General features: G+C 36.9%; 1 protein-coding gene across 4 annotated transcripts in view; it reads right to left on the bottom strand.

The window, feature by feature from the left end:
• Window positions 1-17,875, bottom strand: part of YAP1 (Yes1 associated transcriptional regulator) — an 88,350-nt gene that overhangs the window by 33,366 nt on the left and 37,109 nt on the right. For all 4 annotated transcript variants that reach the window (XM_063148904.1, XM_063148907.1, XM_063148906.1 and 1 more), the window contains exon 3: window positions 5,703-5,818. In XM_063148904.1, the coding sequence (XP_063004974.1) occupies window positions 5,703-5,818 (116 nt within the window). The remainder of the gene's footprint in view (window positions 1-5,702; window positions 5,819-17,875) is intronic.

Here is a 17,875-nt window from a genome sequence, read left to right as displayed (position 1 = left end):
AAATTGAAATTATTGCCTTCTGCAATTCCTGTTTGGTTTTGTAATTGTGGAGCTAGAAGACATGTCTGATTTTCTAAAGGGTCACTTGACAAACTCTGTATTTAAGGCAACTACCAGAGGAAAGAACTAAACCCATGCTGAGGAATAGGGGACACATTCACCCAGAGCATCTAGGAAAAGTCCTTTGCAATAACATGCCCATTTATCCCCAAAAGGCTGAACAGGAACAGAATTTTTAGTGTTAGATAACCTAGGTCACAACAGCTAAATCCTATATATTGCTGCTGTTCAGACCTTTTCACTAAAATTTCCATGGTTACTGTAGCTCATGTTGTATAGAAACAACAATACTGGATCTAACCAAAAGTCCATTTAGTCCAGACATCTAGCCTGGGGTGATGGACAGATCCTGTTGGCTGCTGAAAGTAGCCCATTTAGGGACTGTCACATTCCATAAACTTTTAAATAAAGCACCAAATACATAAAGAGACCTAAAAGGTATAGAGGCTATGAATAGTCACTTGGCCTCACAAGCATGTTGGGCCCTGGAACAGGCTCCTCAGGGACATGGTCATAGCTTGAATCCTGACAGATCTCAAGAAGTGTTTGGACAATGCTCTCAATGGTGTGACTCTTGGGGATGCCCTGCACAGGGCCAGGAGTTGGACTCAATGATCCTTGCAAGTCCCATCCAAATCAGGAGATTCTGTGATTCTATCACAAGTTATTCCTTGGGCCAATTTCTGTCTGCTTACTAAGTGCCAAAATACCTCTCAAGTACTTCTCCAGTCTCCCCTCAAACTATTGTAAATATTTAGCACAAACAGTATCCCTGTGACATGGTCCCCCTACTAGTTCTGTTTGGTGCCTCCTATGACAACTGAACCCTATCTCAACTGCAAGTTTAGAATTCTGTGAAATAATTTGCACAGGGAGACACAACCCTTCTAGGCAGGGAACTCAGCCTGCACTGTGGTACTTTTGAGGACAAAGTTACAAAAAATTAAATTCTAATTTCCAAATGTAAGCCAGTTTTCCAGAACTACTGGTAAGCCATACCTCTGTAACTAAATATTTATATAATGGTGTAACTTCATATAAATAACATGTAATTTCAAAAGTCTGTGTGCATGTCTCTTTGGTGCATGTCTCCACTTTTTTTGAGTTTTTTTTTTAAACTTTCTCATATGCCATGGAATCTGGAATGCAAAGCAGAGCTTGCTGCTGGCAGATAGAAAGCAACTGGAAGAGTAACAAAAGCAAAAATGTAGGAGAGATTTAATCTGTGCTGGGATAAGAAGTGAATCTTGCAAGACTCTACTATTCCTAACACTTATTTTTAAAACAAATGTAAGCAAAGCCATATTTTATCAACAGGTCAATGCATATAAGAGGGCATCTGTATCTATCTACCAACTGACTATGCATGGACAACCTGGGAACTAGAATACCTATGTTCAACAACAGGATTCACCTTCACCTCATACAAACACTGATCTCCAAGATCTTTCCCAATCTTTCTCCGTGAAAGCTGAACTTCTTCCCTTCAGTCATTGTGGTTCTAAAACTTCCAAAAATTGTGTCAAAGTCCATAAAATTTACTTTAAGTACACCTTTATCCTGTCAAATTAGTATAAAAAGACACTCTTTAAAAAGAGGTGGTTTTTGCAGATGAAGAAAGAAATTAACATTGTCATGCAGATACTTAGAAACTCAAGCTTCAGAATAGACCATAGTGCTGACTGTACACAAAATGGAATTTTGTAGTCAGCACTATGATGGCTACACAGACACAATCTGCAACTGAAGTGAGCAAGAACCTAAGAGAAGAGCTAGAACTTGCTTTAGTTATTGGCATATTCCTTCCTACCCACCTGTCCCCTGAGAGTTATGAATTCAAGTGTCCATTTCCTTACCAACATTTAACATGGCACTACAGCCTTACCTTAAGAGACAATGGAATTACACTAGGTCTACAAACTTTCACTGGGAAACTCAATTCAAAATTGCCACATAAGAATGAAGACAAAAGAGGACAAAGACACATAATCTGCTCCAAAGCTAATTATCTAAGGTCTATGTGCAAGCAGAAAAGGCTAAAGCATGCAGTCCTATCAAGCCTGACTCAAGCATGATTCAGAAAGTAAAAGTATCTGAAGAACAGAAATACACTAATACAATTATCCCATTTCTGTTGTAGCAACTGTAATTGTATATGAAACAGCCACTGTTTATTTTCAAATGTATAACTTTACCTCAGTAGGAAATGTATAGGAGATGTTCCTAAGAAGAACAGCATACCATTACTACCACCTTTTTGTTTGTTTGTTTTAAATCAAGGCAGAAAAAACTATGTTTGTTGTTTTGTTGTTTTTTTTTTTTTTTTCCCGTTCTTTCTGTTTTCCTTTAGGGAAAAATGGTTAGAAACATAATGCAAAAAAATGAGAACAGTTACAATGACTTTTTATATACATGTGGCATATGTACAAATAACAGGCTTGTCTCCTTTCTACTACTGAAGTGAAGATGCAATGCTATTTCACATATTAACCAACAGATGCCATCTAACACAGCACTGTGCTCCTTCCCTGCATACATATGGCCCAAACTATTTTAGTTGATTACTTGTAGCAACTAAGTTAAGAAAGACAGACATAAACCCCCTCACTTTTCACACACTGATGTCTTTCTATAAAGGATGTAGCTAACTAACACTCATAGAATAACTCATTCACAAAAGTCATGCCTGGAACAGATATAACTGGTTCAGATGTCCATTAACTTCTTTGAAGAAATGTAATTTGCAGCAAGATACCTAAGTGCCTCAAGAGATGGAATTTCTTAAGTCAGATAACCTAAAGATTTCAATCTCATGCTAAACTACATGTTTCCCATTTTTATATTTTAAAAATCTTTTGACTTGCCCTCATCACATCTTTCCTGAGTTCTTCTTCCCCTATTTATCCAAAAAGACAACAGGTTTATCTCCAATATGCACACATCAGCTTTCACAGTTCTCTTCTCTCTGCATCTTCAGTTTGTTTTCCTGTTCATAGCAATTTCCTTGCTAATGTCAAGAACTCTAATTCTGACTAAATGGTTAAAGCTTCTAAAGGCTGTCACGACAGCTCCCAGAAATCTCTCCTATGTTTCAGCACAGTAACTTGACTCACAGGCTCCTGAGGCAGTACACTAGAATTTGGACAGTAACTTTAAGGGCTAAAATTAAGGAGCACCATACAAGGTCTATACAGAAAGGAAAATATTCTCCTTTGTGGCATTTCAGACACTTTTTTGCAAGTCAGTGATCTCCAGCTGTCACAATACTCACACTCGTTTTTTCCCCAATATCTTTCATGAAAGGCTCTCATGCACTAGGGTATGTTTCGCTGCCAGCAATATTTCATAACAGGAAACTTCTGTCTTTAAGGCCTCAACTTGATTTCTCAAGGATGAATGCCCAAATTAGAACATTAAGTAGTCTTAAATCTGAGTGCCAACATCATGACTGTAAGTTCCACTGTGCTGAAGTGGTACATAGTTACTTGACTTTTCCATTTCTCTGAAAGATTATTCGAGAGGCTACCAAGGAAGCATAAGCCACCATGAACTCAGTAATAAAAAGTAACAAAGCTAGGTATAAGAGACTTTAGTAAAAACAAACAAACAGTCATAATTTAAAGTTTGTACATAAACATTTGCCAGATCAACTATCAGAATCACATCCAATAAATTCAGATTTGGTATTATTTAATTCAAAGCAGACTTTCGTTAATAGCAAATAAGGGTAATAAGCAAGTGCATCCAAAGTGCCAGTTCCAAGTCATACTACCTCAACTGACTTAAGCTTAAAAAAACCTAACTCCAGATAACATATGATGTATACACAGGGGTTCTGAGTCCTTCATGCACTTTATCAGACTCAGAGCACTTGGGGAAAAAAAGCTTCACAGGATTTTCAGTTGATATTCAACATAGTATCATCTGTGATATTAAAAATAAATGTTCAATGAACTTGTATCCAAGTAAGTGCTTTCTCAAATCACAAGACAACCCACTTGCACTTTTCAACTGTTCTTTACTGCATGAACAACAATATCTATGCAACATCACTCTCTCACATAATTACATCAGGCAATTACATGTAAATGTTCTTTAAAAAATAATCCTTGTGTCCAGATTACTAGCTTCTTTCCAATTTTGTTACCACCCTGTTACAATTTAATAGTACTTTTTTTGCTAAGAACCCTTCATTTCTAAGTACATAAAGTGATTCCTACTTTACTATCAATATTTTTTCCTGTGAATTCTTGGTACAGCGGAAGGTTTGAGGAGTTATCTTAAAATATGTCAATATTGAAACAGCAAGCATCTAGTTTTAGCACAAATAAGCAAAAAGGCAGGACAGACCAAGGGAATTGTTTCCTTTCTCCTGTTCTCCCTCCTTTAGAAGTGTCCCTACAAAAACATGCCATCTCTATTGCTGCAGGTTTCCTGGGATTAATTTACACAGAAAATAATCACACTGTTTTATTTTCACATCAGAGCCTGAGACCTTAATTGCTGTGAATCACGACTTCCTGAACTTGAACAGGACTCATTTGTTTCAGGATAATCCAGCCTCCTGGCCTAGCCAGCAATAAGTTTGATTAACTTCCCCTCTAATACTCAGTCATGAACAGCACAGTTTGGTCACGCCTGTTAATCTTTTGGTATTGTCTGCAGCACATGAATTGCAGCATGAAACAAAGCTGTCTAAACAGACCACAAAAAGCAGCACCAGAGAATAACCCTTGGGAAGTACAGGAGCAGCACAGACACACAAAATACAGTCAGACTGTGAGAAAATAAATATAACATGAACCTCAATGACAGACAGGAGGTGACAAAGCCAGGGCAAGACCAAGCACTCAAACAAGCATGGTACCAAATTTATCTGCTTGCTCTCTGCATAATCAGATGAGAGAGCTCTGAAAACACACAGTAGATTCTATAGCAAGAACAAGAACATTTTACTGCTGTCTAGTGAGAGCCCTCCCCACCCCTGCCCCCAGCCAGCTGAAAAACAATTCTATATTCCAGGAAAAGGCAACAGACTTCCTCCAGTTAGAGCAATAATGACCATGATACTGGATTTTGGAAGTAAGAGAAACACAAGAGGAAAACAAAAACATCTCTGCTTCTAAACAAGACTTTCAAGGTATTTGTTTGATCCATTTAAGGACAACAGGAAAAAATTATATGTTCATATTAAATTCAGGAAATGTAAATAAATGGGGGTATAACATGTCTAATCAGTGAGCAAAGGGAGGCAGAAGAACACGGTGAAGCACAAAAGCTTTAATGTAAATTGATATTAACTGAATAGAAATTCTGGTCTTCATCAATTTAACAGCACTTTGTGGTCAGAAGAAAATAGAGAAAAATTCTGCTTCCTTACAACTTTGAACCATTCATTTGAAAAAATAAAAACATAAATCAAAGAACTACAGTGTTCTTTTTATTGACAACATAAATATTATACAAATTCTATTATTTCAACTATCAGCCTCTTGCTTGATGAATCAGGCATCAACAAATTTAAAGTTTCAAACCAGGAATAGTAGAAGAACATTTATTAAATCTGGACTCCCTCTCCCCCTGATTAGATTAGCCTGTGGTTTACTTGTATGATCTTTCTCATAAATGCAAATTTTGCTTACCTGATGCTGAATTCATGATGTTCTGCTGCACAGAAGGACTGGTGGGAGCTGTAACATTCATCTGGGAAAGCATGGCCTTCCTAGGATCTTGCCATGTTGTTGTTTGATCAATGTGACTAGGACAAAACAAAGCAAGAGTTAGGACAGTCATGCATTCACAACAATGACCTGCTAGCACAGAAAGTTTAACAACAAAAGGTTAAGCTTGCCAACAACAGTCACATTCAAAACCAAACAAGAACTTTTTGGATTCTCTCCAAGCATCACTGTATGTCAGATTCCCAAACCCTTGCCCTGGCCACCACCAGTTTCCCAACCAACATTTGATTCCTTCTCTCTTTGATCACTTATTTGCCATTTTTAAATGTGACTTCACAGATTTTCAAACCAAGCCAGATATGTCTGGAATCTCAAGCACAGTCCAGTACCTCAGCATGATGAGTTCACATCCAGGGCCTAGGGAGTGGTAATGAACTGGCCAGTATGCAATCATTAGTGTTCCCAAACTTTCTGTGCATAGACCACATCCTCAGATTTTCGGGCAGACTACTCTCCTCCCCACTGACACCTGAACAATCCCTCTGTGGTAGCTGAAGTAACCAGTCACAGTAAAGCAGTAATGTGAAAGGAATGTGCAGCTGCCTTTCAACTTCAAGCGAAAAGATGAGGACAGTAGGACTGTCAAGTAACCCACCCAGTCCTCTGCAAAACCCTGGAAGCTTACATTTCTCTGTTTTGAAAAAATGGCAAGTACATTCACGACTGTCATTCATGGAAGTATTCAATTCAATGGAAATACAAAAGTGTAATCAATCATTATTTTTCTTTTGGAGTATATGATTAGCATGCTTTGCTAATAAGCAGCAGATGCAGTCTATTCATAACAAGCATCAATATTGTCTCGATGCCATTTAACAACACTGCTCTGAGAAGTACATGGGGACAAACATACAACTCCATATGCACATGAACACTGACAACAAAATTTGTTATCTGATCATTTAGAACCGGTACAAATTAAAAATCATATTCAGATAGTATTGTTATAAATTAGAATTCAATGCATTATTAACTTGGTACCATTCATACTTTAAATAAATTATCCTTAAAATTATGCTTTTCTGGATTACATGGAGTGCCCATTGTCATATTCTTCAGCAAAACCACAACAAGTAACAAATTCAGAAGGACATAAAATGAAACAGTAGTCACCAAAATAATTACTTATGTCAAACTACTCACATTCTAATCTTCTGTTACAAGGTAGACATACCACAAACTAGCTTTAACATATGTACATTAACACTGCCTAACCATGCACATAAGCTATTTCAGACCAAAGAGTTACAGACACACTGTAGTAGCTCATTTAATACAGTATGTGCAGGCTTTGTCTGGGGTAGAGGTTATTTTCTTTACCATGGCTAGTGCTGGGCTATGTTTTGGATGAATCTGGTCTCCCTCTGATCATCACACCAATAAATTATGTTTGATGGCTGGAGTTAAACCTCAACAAGATACTGTTAAGCACACTGCATCTTTGGTAGCACAGGTTTTCAAATATTCAGCTTCACTGAGAAACATGCCACATAGAGCAAGACTTCTTTATTTCTTTTTAAAGCCTATTTATTTATAAAACATGGTGCAACATAGTAAAGACTGCCCTATATATACTGGACTATATATAAACCTTCATACTGGGGAACAATTTTTCACTTTTCTGCTGGCCAGTTTTGCAAAGCAAGGAAAACAGGTAAAGATAATACAGATGTAAAAACACTGCACTGTAATGCTTCACAGACCATGTGTTTAAATTACTGTACCAGCATGTGCTACTCCTCCCTTACATTTCTGATTTGTTATATTTGCTCAACTCAGTTCTGGCAACAGTGGAAACTGGGAAAACACGACTGTACTCATAATAACACATTGAACTATTTCCATTTAACTAATAAAAATCCATGTAGCACTATGAACTAATAAAATGCAAGGTACATAATTTATAGCCTTTGTTTTTATATGCTATTTGAGTGCAGAGTAAGAAATAAAAGGAAAAATGTTTTCTCTCTGCATTACAGAACCATTTCTACAGTTAACTGTAGGAATGCACTAAACAACATTGATCAATTTTTCAAAACACGTCAGAACATGGGACAGATGAATGAACTATGGAAGAAGCAGTTTTAGGTGTACCTGCAGGTTGGAGAACAAGGACAGCATTACTGATTCCTCAAGACAGCTTAAGCATAGCATGCAACGTACAGTTAATGTTCATATGGAGTTGTTAACAGGGATAGCTATTTTAGGCAGTAGCAGCTTCCAGCTTTTCCCTAGCTCAGTATCACTTGAGAAAAGTCAGCATGTTCCTTACGTGACCAGCTGAACTACAATCAGCAGTCTTAGAGCAAAGAGCCATGGAGGAAAATCTTCAAAGTAAGCAAGCTGATAATATTAATATCATACTGACTGTATGACTGGCTCAATAAGGCAAACTTTTTTCCCTCCCACTCAGCTCAGTGCTTCATGATCTACATATCCATTTCCTCCATACCTTCCCTCAAAACTTTTCTCCTCAAACTCCATAAAATCACAGTCCTCATACCTTACCTGCTCCATATCCTGAGTGTTTGAATGCTATATACTAAGAAAGCACCCAAAACACTTCACAACAGATCAGTTCTTTCCTATAAATTCCAAATAATGCTCAGCTGATGAAATACGAAGTAGGCAAGCCCCCACTTATATGGATGAAATGTTTAAATAAATCCTAATACTACATGGAGGAATATAGGAATTTATTTTGTTCCTATGCACAGCACGTGGACCAGGGTAACTTACTATAAACACCATGTATTTTTAATTATCAAATTAAGTATTGGAACAGGACATTCTACACAAGATCTTTCCCTCTGTTTTGAACAGCAGCACAGAAAAGGTCTCAATGGACATAACGAGAACAGACATCAACACTGCATTATCTTTCCCTACATTAAGTAGATTTTTTTCTCTAAGTACCTGAATTTAATGAAAAACACCCCAATCCTTACATTAAAGATCTTCAATTTTACATGAGGTTTACCATATCTCAATAAACAATTAGTGTCAACACAAATAAAAGATTAAAAACATTAGCAAATGATATGAAATCAATGTAACCTATAAATCAGCCACTATATGTAGCATGTATTATCAAACTAAAACTTAAAATTCTACCTACTCAGGAATGAGAAACATAGCTCTGTACTGTGTGAACAGAACAAAGTGAGTAAATATTCCTGGAATTAAGTCAACATCTCCAGGATAATCAAGCAATGTAAGACATTTTATCTCACATAATGAATTCTCAAATCTAACATCTATCTGGCAATATTTATTATTGTTCATTTATGACATGGAGAAGCAAAACTTTAGTAAACTGGACGAGCATAGTAGAAACGAAGGAAATCAGACTGTACCATAAATGTAGGTCTGTGGTAACAGGCCTTAGAAAAACAAAACTAAAACACCCACCACATGCTAAGCATTTGTTAGCAAACATATGTGAATTCTAGTATCAAGAAGAGTGACTGTTCCAAGACACATCACCCATCATCCTCCACCAAAAAGGACCTTCAAAGTGCTGTGCATTATGAAGAGCACAAACTGCATCTCCTCACCCATCTTCAACTTCTACAGCCAAATACAAATTATTTGCATTTTAACAACTTCAAAGAAAAGAAAAATGTTCTTATTTTATGTACACAAAGAGAATTTCTGCAGTTACTAAGAATCAGAATTTAACTGAAAGAAATCTTTACTGGCATTAAACACTATCACATGCCTAAAGATTTGTCAGATTCCAATTCTAAACTAAGTTTAGAATTTAAGGTCTGGGTGTTTGTTGTAGTGATGGTTTGTTTTGTGGTTTGTTTCTTTTTTTTTTTTTTTTTTTTTTTTGAGGGAGAAGGGTGTTGAAGACTTAGGTTTCAATTTTTGTTTGTGTTTTTTTTTAATTTTAAAGTACATTGGAAAAGAAGTAGGATATCTAGAGATCTAAAAAGAAAAGGAAATTTACTTTTTATTTTAAGAACCCTTCGGATCCCAGTAGACTAATAAAATAACACCATTCTAAAAACAAAGCCCTTGTACAAAGTGTAATATACCTTCCCATTCATTCTCCAGTTGCTGCACTAAAAAGACACGTACTGTTTTGTCAAAAGCCATGCCAGAAACAAACTAAGACACTCAAAGAATTACTTAAATTCTTCAAGAAAGGCTTATCTAAGAGGCCTTCAGTTTTGACATTCTGTAGTATGTACTGCAACTACAGTGTCCCCATTGGCAGCTGCACTTTCCAGGGTATGCTGAGAACTTCATTTGTGTAACAGAATTTCCAGTCATTACAAAATTATGTCTTTCTCACCCTTTATGTCTCTCTCTGCCTTTATTAGCATAGAGTCACCTTATATATGCCACATTATTTATAATTAGAACTTCCTCTTCACAAAAATAGGACTTAGGATAGACATTATTAACATAAGCAGGTCAGAACTGCAAGACTATTTTACCAGAGTGTGGAATAGAAATGTAATGTTACTAAGAAAAGCAAAAGAGAATGAACAGACATTCTAATCCTCAGTACAGATGATCATACTGCATGAAATTTCTGCAACAACAACAAAAAAATAAGAGGTCTGATTGACACATAAAAGAATAGATAAGAATAAACAAACCATGGCTTCTCAGTACATTTGGATATGGCTCTTCCTGAAAGGACATTTCAAAAATTTAGTCTCAAACACACAGAAGGACAAGTTTTTCCTAAGTATAAAAGCATCACTGTAAAAAACTATGCAAACATCTCTCCATAATGTAGTGCTTGTGTTTTAACAATCTAGAGAAGACTTATATTTTATGTCTGTTGGAAAGTTATTTTCAGTCTCTAGTGAACTTGAGGTGACTAACCTTGGATTTTGGTTTTCAGATTTTTGGGACTGTTAAGAATTCACTGGAAATCACATTTTATGAAAAGCAAAATAGGAACACATACCACTGACCACATCAAGATAGACCTCCCAAGGGTGTTGATGTGCCATTGAGTACTTTTTGTGCAACATAAGCAAGTGCACAAATGAAACTAAACCTAATTATGTTCTATTTTCAGTGTGAAATTTAAACTTTTCACTAAATCCCAAATGTCAGCTGCTCCATTGAAAAGCATGTCACCTATGATTCTTTTTAAGTTAAACGAATGAGATATAGATTTTACTCTTTCATTTTTTCTTTGTTTTCCTAACCAACTAGCTTCTTTAATCCACATAATGCATCCCGTTCTGAAAGGTTTTCTCTTTTTATTTATATTTGTCTATTAACTTTAAGGACTAGTAAAGAGAAAGTGTCTCCTCATAAATGCCAGAATTATTTTAGAGCTCTCATCAGTACATTTCAGCACGTCAGGTCTTGATGTGTTTACTGAAATTTAGCTTTCCTAGTGATTCCAGGAGAAACTGTATATTTCTGCTCTTGAAACTATCACAAATTGTCAAAAAAATCAACTAACCTCTTTACCAAATCTTATACAAACTTGTCCTGTGCAGAGGCAGTGTAGGGTACCTCCAAGATACCTACTTATCTATCATTTTAGCAGGCAGGGAAGAAATCAGAGCATCTACTTCTGCAGAGGCCTGAGCTCTACAGCAGAATACCAGTGTGGTGGTCTGACCATAGGGCAGCTGTCAAAGTGGCAGTATCCACTAATTCAAAAATAGAGCTGGATGCATGCTCCTAAGGAAGTGGCAATATCTGGAAGGCTGGAAGGCCTGGATCAGTTTGGCAGGGCTGATGAGCTAGGTAAATTTTCCACAACTGCATTTAGAAATGGGATGAAAAAGAGGGGTTTGAGTATAAGGAGCCTCGACATGAACTGGTCTAATTACCACTCACAAAAACTGGAGTGCAGCATGCAGAGACTTTTGGGTTATGGCCGCTGATGATCTTAGGATATTTACACACAATGGAGTGGATTCAGCTTTGCCTGAGGATAGAAGGCGTGACATTCTTTGTGCATTATTATCTTTATCCTATTCAGGGGATTTCAAAATTGGAAAGGATTAAAACATGAATCTAAGTCTTCAGATATATGGGCCATTTTTAATTAGCGTAGCTGACTTTGCAGGTGCTGTAACAAAATTACAGATTTATACTTTAAATACATCATTTGAGATTATTTCAATTCCAAGCAGCAATAGTACAGAGAAAAGCCTGAAGGGGAGAAGAGACAGCTCATTACCTCTACCCTTAGTTCAGTCCTCCATAAACCTTTCCCTGAATTTGCACCATTCTTAGACAAGGATACACTCTTAAACTGACTGCAAACCCTTTAAGGACTTTTCAACTGGCTTTGTGAAAAAAAAAAAATAAAAAAAATCCAACAATATCCAGCAAAAGAAAAGGCTGGTTACAGAGCAATGAAAATCTCATTTGCTGAGAGATTATATTCCACCCATTGCTGGGGAAAGCACTGTTTCTCCACTTGTTTTGTCCATTTATTTGCAATATTTCCTTAGCTTTCAGGACTGTTACAGTCCAATTTCAACAAAAGTACATGGCAGTAAAATTCAGAACTTCCTAATCTCACTGTTTCCCAAAAAGCATCAGAAAAAGCCCCTAAAATTTGCAACAGTTTATCTCTTAAGGATGGTTATGTCTCCAGGCACGGTCTAATTGCCTGAAAGAAACAGAAACACGCATACAATTTTCTGAATATTCCTGCAATACATAAAATGCTGTATTTTTGAGTTTTCCTTATTCTTCCTTCTGCTTGGCAGCCTTAATGCATTAGCTAAACAAAGCTTGTGTTGGCCTACTCCATCTACACCACTTATCATGTTCTCACCAAACTGCACCACAGGCATATAATGCCAGAGAGCACACCAGTAAAATGACAATAGACATTTCTAACCTTCATTCAGCTTGCGAAAGCATAGTTTAAAATTGACATGCAAGTGCTCAGTGTGCAATCCTGTGGTGCCACAGCTGTGATTTCATTAACTGTGAAATAGAACAAAAGCAAAAATAACAGGGGACAAGCATCCTGTTGACCAGGTGGGAAGAGCCTGTCAGAGCTTAAGTTCCTTAACTTTAGTATGAAATAAAACCACATGCTATCCCATGAAATTACAGTCCTAGGCAGCAGAAATTCTTCCAGCAAATTAATGGTTTGAATCTGAACTAGAACAATGCAGTAAGGGAAACTTAAATACATCTGACAAAGTCTAATTCATGAAGAAACAGATTTTGCACACAGTCATTACTAGTCAGACAAGTTCTTCTACAAAACTCTCTGGAATTTATTCCTAAGGTGGTTGAATATTGCAAGATACTAAGAGGTACCAGAAATTCCAGAAAGCATGGCCCACAAAGCTGCAGACACTGATACACAAAATAAAGAGCTTTTACAGATACACAAAACACAGTATTTAGTATTAAGGTATTCAAAGGCAGCCTTCATTAGCACTGGCCTGCCTGCAGACAGTGCACAATACATATATACACCAAGGACTTAAAAACTAAGCTCCCTGTTCTGACTATAAACACCAAGCTGCAGAACAGCACTGCACTTCTTGGGAAGCATTTGCAGACAGGTCCTCACCTCAGAGTGTGTAATGCTAAAATGGATGCGAGGGCAGTAGGCAGCCTGACCACACATTGCATGATTAACAGAAAGAGGTGAATGCATGATATGATGTTCAAAGGTTTGCCAAGGTAGCCCCACTTTTATTTTAATGTGTTCTTGAAACAACTACCTTTTGTCAAAGCCAAAATGGAAGCAATAACATGCTTACTTTTGCACTTATTATTCTTTTTCCTCCTGCCCCTTTCCTGCCCTGTATTTAAGGACCTCATACAGAAAAGTAGAGCTGGTATCACAATGCTTACAAGTTTTAAAATTGATTCCCAGAAGTATAATTCTTGGATACCACTGTGGATTTCCCAAATAAAATAATTTTCTGAGTTTCAGGAACAAATAAGGAGTAAAAGGACATTTTCATTTCCATTACTTTGAAAACTGTAAGACACAGCAGTATTATAAAGAGTGAAAAGTCCTTGTTTTGCAGTCTTTTTACCAGTTCAATTATTTTCCAAAGTCTATAAAGGATTAAATGCTTTGATCACATTCTCTGTCAACAGATTTATTTAAACTTCCCCTCTCAGTTCTCCAGCAGAAAAAAAAAGCTACTTTTAATGGAAACCTCCCTTTCTTTCTCCCCTACCCCCAAAGTTAAGAAGTTTGCTTTTCATAGCTAAGTCATTCAGCATATGAAGAATTAATCTTTTTTACTCTCCTTAATTTTCAATGAAAGAGATAAAGATACATCACCAAGGAGGGCAAATCTAAAGGAAGAACTGTCTCTGCTGCTATTTCAAGTGAAATTACGGTATTTGTTTGACTTTACAGATACCCTCCTACACTCCTGCTTAGCAAATGCAGAAGGCCTCCCCAAGACGCCTTCTCTAACACTAAAGACAAGATTACACAAACACTAGCTTTCACATTTATTAAGGGAACGCAGATGATTTTCAGAAGTGATGGACCATGGAATACTTTATCACCTTTGTGTACTTTTATCTCTGAGATTCTATCTCATTTCTCTCTCTTAAAAGAAAACAAGAGGGAAATCAAGTGTTTCTTTGCATGAAGAGAAGCCAGGCAATTTTATGCCCCTCTCAAAACACCCTGCTTTTGTTGCCTGGAGGTTTTCAAGTCAGAGAGGCTTGCCTAAGCATGCTGCAATAAAAGCTGCTATAGCCAGCTGCCTCAGCATCTAAAGGGGGCTGCTCCTGCAATCCTGTCGATTAACCCTGAGGCTACCCACCACTAAGGAAAACAAAATATGAAGATAAAAAGATTCTTTAGGTTGTTTCCTTATTGCTCTAAGTAGGAAGTCTCAGAGGGCAGTGCAAACTGGTTGCTTGAGTGCTCAGACAATGATCACTCCCTGATGGCCTTGACAGGATGAGCTGACTCTTAGGGAACCATTAGGTAGGACCTACTGGAAATGAAGGCACAGCTTTCTGCTACAGAATGAACCTGTTTTTATTTTGCCATTAAAATCATTAACATTGACTTTTCTTTATAATTTATGTTTCAGAGCTCACACTTCACACCTTAAGTCTGTTCAGATGCTCTCGGTTTAACTCATACAAATAGTCTTATGGATTATCGTTTCCCTCATCTGAGGGCTGCACTTTATTTCATAAAATACCCCAGTCATCTGTTTCCTTCTTATGACTCTGTTTCAGGGAGAGCTTTTTACTTTTACAATTCAGACAACCACCACGTGCTGCTGAGGTAGGAGGCAATTATTCCTATCCCTAAAGACTCTGCAGCATACTAAGTAAAACAAAGAAGAGAATCTTCCAACAGCAAGTTGCTGCCTGAGTCAGTACTTGTAAGATACCTGCTCAGTCAACCCTAGGCAATCTTGTACACTGTTTTTGCCAGCAGAATATTCTTTTTCCTCCCCCACCCCTCAACCCCCTGAAGACAGATTTCACAAGTTGCAATCCACCAGAGGCAACAGATTTCTTGACCGCAGATACACCATATTGTCTGAAGGCTATGCTTTGAAAAGTTATTTTTATTTACACATTTAACCTATAGTAGCAAAGGAAATACAGAGTAAAAGCCTGAGAATAAACAAAACTACTTAGTGTATAATTTTAATTATCATTTAAATGTACAGTATACTTAAATATAATAGCTATTACATTTATCTTTAAAAATGACCTTAAAATGTTTTTGACCTGAGGCTTTTAAAGCTGCAGGTTCTACATTTCTCTTCACCTTTCAGAAAGAGTTTAAGGAGCATCGGTTTAAACAGTATTCAAAGGCCCATTGTAAAATAAGCAAAGGAAACTAAAACTAATTTTGAACTCAAATTTCACTGTATGTTTCAGAAGTTATCAACTGGAAATATTAATTTACTTTTTGGTTTATTATTAAGAATTTGGGTATTCACAGAAATGGAAAGTTTGAAGGGATTACTGGAGGTCATCCAGCCCAACCGCCCTCCTTGAGCAAGTAACAGAGTAATAGCAGAGTCCAGGATCAAACAGAAACTAGAAGTTTGACTGTAAAATCATCATCAGCAAAACAAACCATGGCTTTCTAGCAATTAAAGCCTTAAATTATTTCATTAAATCATCATAATAAATACCAATACCTCAGCATTTATGTATTTGATTTGTAGTAATTTAATTTACTTCCTGACTATCTTCTTGAACAGAGGGAAATACAAATAGGGATGACAAAATATGCCAAGCACATGATTTTATCTAAAAGCATATCACTTACATTACTAACAGTTCTTAAAGTACTCACAGTTTAGTCTTTGCCAAAATTAGCAACTCTTACGCTTTAATGATAAACATAGCGAAGTACTTATTTAGATGTTGTTCAACCCTTAGATGCAAAACAGATCACAAAGCAAAAACCACAGATATCCTAATTTCACCAAATTTCAGCAGAATTGTAAATGTTGAGATTCCAAATGAAGCCTATATAACTTGAAGTTATCACCATACCTTAGTATAAATTAATCCCAAATTTATAATCCCTGCAGTCTCCATCTACTAGTTATGAAAATTAGCATTTGTCATTGGGGAGTGGGATGTTGAAGGGATTGTGCTGCTGCCATGAGAGAGGGGGATAAACACTGTTTTTAATTATTGTCATACATTTTTAAAAAACATGTACTCACTAGACTCTTATGTCTAGTATTTAAAATCATGCTTACTAGTAACAGGCCTCTCTAAAGATGTGAGTACATCCTACTCACACAAGAGATCAGACTACAGGTCACATACTAATGATTACTACTAACTTCTTTCTCAGAAGACAATTGTGTGGGTTTTTTAATGGCTAACATCATTACAAAATCAAGCTTTCTTTCTAGCATTGCCTCTCCCCACTTTCTAACAGTCGAAGCTTAGAGACCTCCTCAGCCCAAATTTTATGCTTGGATAATACAGAGTTTATTTTTCTTCAGGAAGTGAGATCAGTTCTCAATACAAGAACTCCCCTACAGTGTTTGCTCACCATTAGTCAGCACTTCCCTATGACCCATCCCTTTCCTCCACTCCCTTTCAGTTCCAAAAGCTGCCATTATCGGCTTCCAGCTTTTTGGGATATTTGCCTGCAAATTCACAAACTATTTCAGAAATCCCCTGGAGGGTGAAGCAGCTTTTTTTCCTGTGAGTATTGTCACTTTGAACTCTTGGACAAACTGAGTTCCTTTAATCTCTTCTATAAATCGACTTCCTATAGTCAAGTGTCTTATCACCATCCTATAGGACCACTTTTGTCCATCAACTAGGCAGCCAAAATTGTTTTGAAACTTTCAATTAAAACAAAATTCTAACTGCAAGCTCTGGAGGTTGTCTAGGTTTTGTCTATTTGCTTGGTTTTAGCTCATTCAGTCCTTAGCATATGAAATTCCAAAGACAAAACATATTTGTTTCACAACCCATGTTTGGAAAATATAATGCTCCTGATGTCAGAAGAGCAAATGTGCATATCACATATCAGTAATTTCAACACGTGAGTAATAAGACACAGCTTTTCTGAAATTTAAGCAGTAGATTAGAGAAGACAGTTAATGGAACCATATTGATGCCAGTTTAATGCCAAGCTCTCAGGAAGCAAGCCTGTATAAAGGTTACCTGATACACACCTGCTGGGGCACGGCGCCTAAACTGCACATGAACAATTACAACCCTCAGTGATTCACTGTCACTGCAAACTGCAGCACACATCCGCTCTTGTCCTTTAAACTCACTACTCTAAACTGTAATCTTCCCATCAGAGGATGTGAACAGTACCTGAAGGCAAAGGATGAAGGATATATAAAGAGGAGATTGAAACTCCCAATATATTTTTAATTCATAATACTTCTTAGACATCCACACTTAGCTTGCTAAAATTGAACACCAAGCTAATATAATCCTTTTGGTCTGCCCCATTCCAATAATCTTTGATATTCATATAAAACGTCTGAACTGTATTTACCAAGGTGAATCAACTGCTTCTAGTGACCATGAAAAGAAAGCTTATTGTAACAGATGCCTTTTTTTTCCACATAATTTTTACATTCTGAATTATGGAAGAAGGAAACAAACCACTCTGCTCTTCA

This window comes from Melospiza melodia, chromosome 2, assembly GCF_035770615.1.
Source record: "Melospiza melodia melodia isolate bMelMel2 chromosome 2, bMelMel2.pri, whole genome shotgun sequence".
NCBI lineage: Eukaryota > Metazoa > Chordata > Aves > Passeriformes > Passerellidae > Melospiza > Melospiza melodia.
Note: the sequence above shows the minus strand (reverse complement) of the source record. Positions and strands in the feature narration are given on the sequence as shown.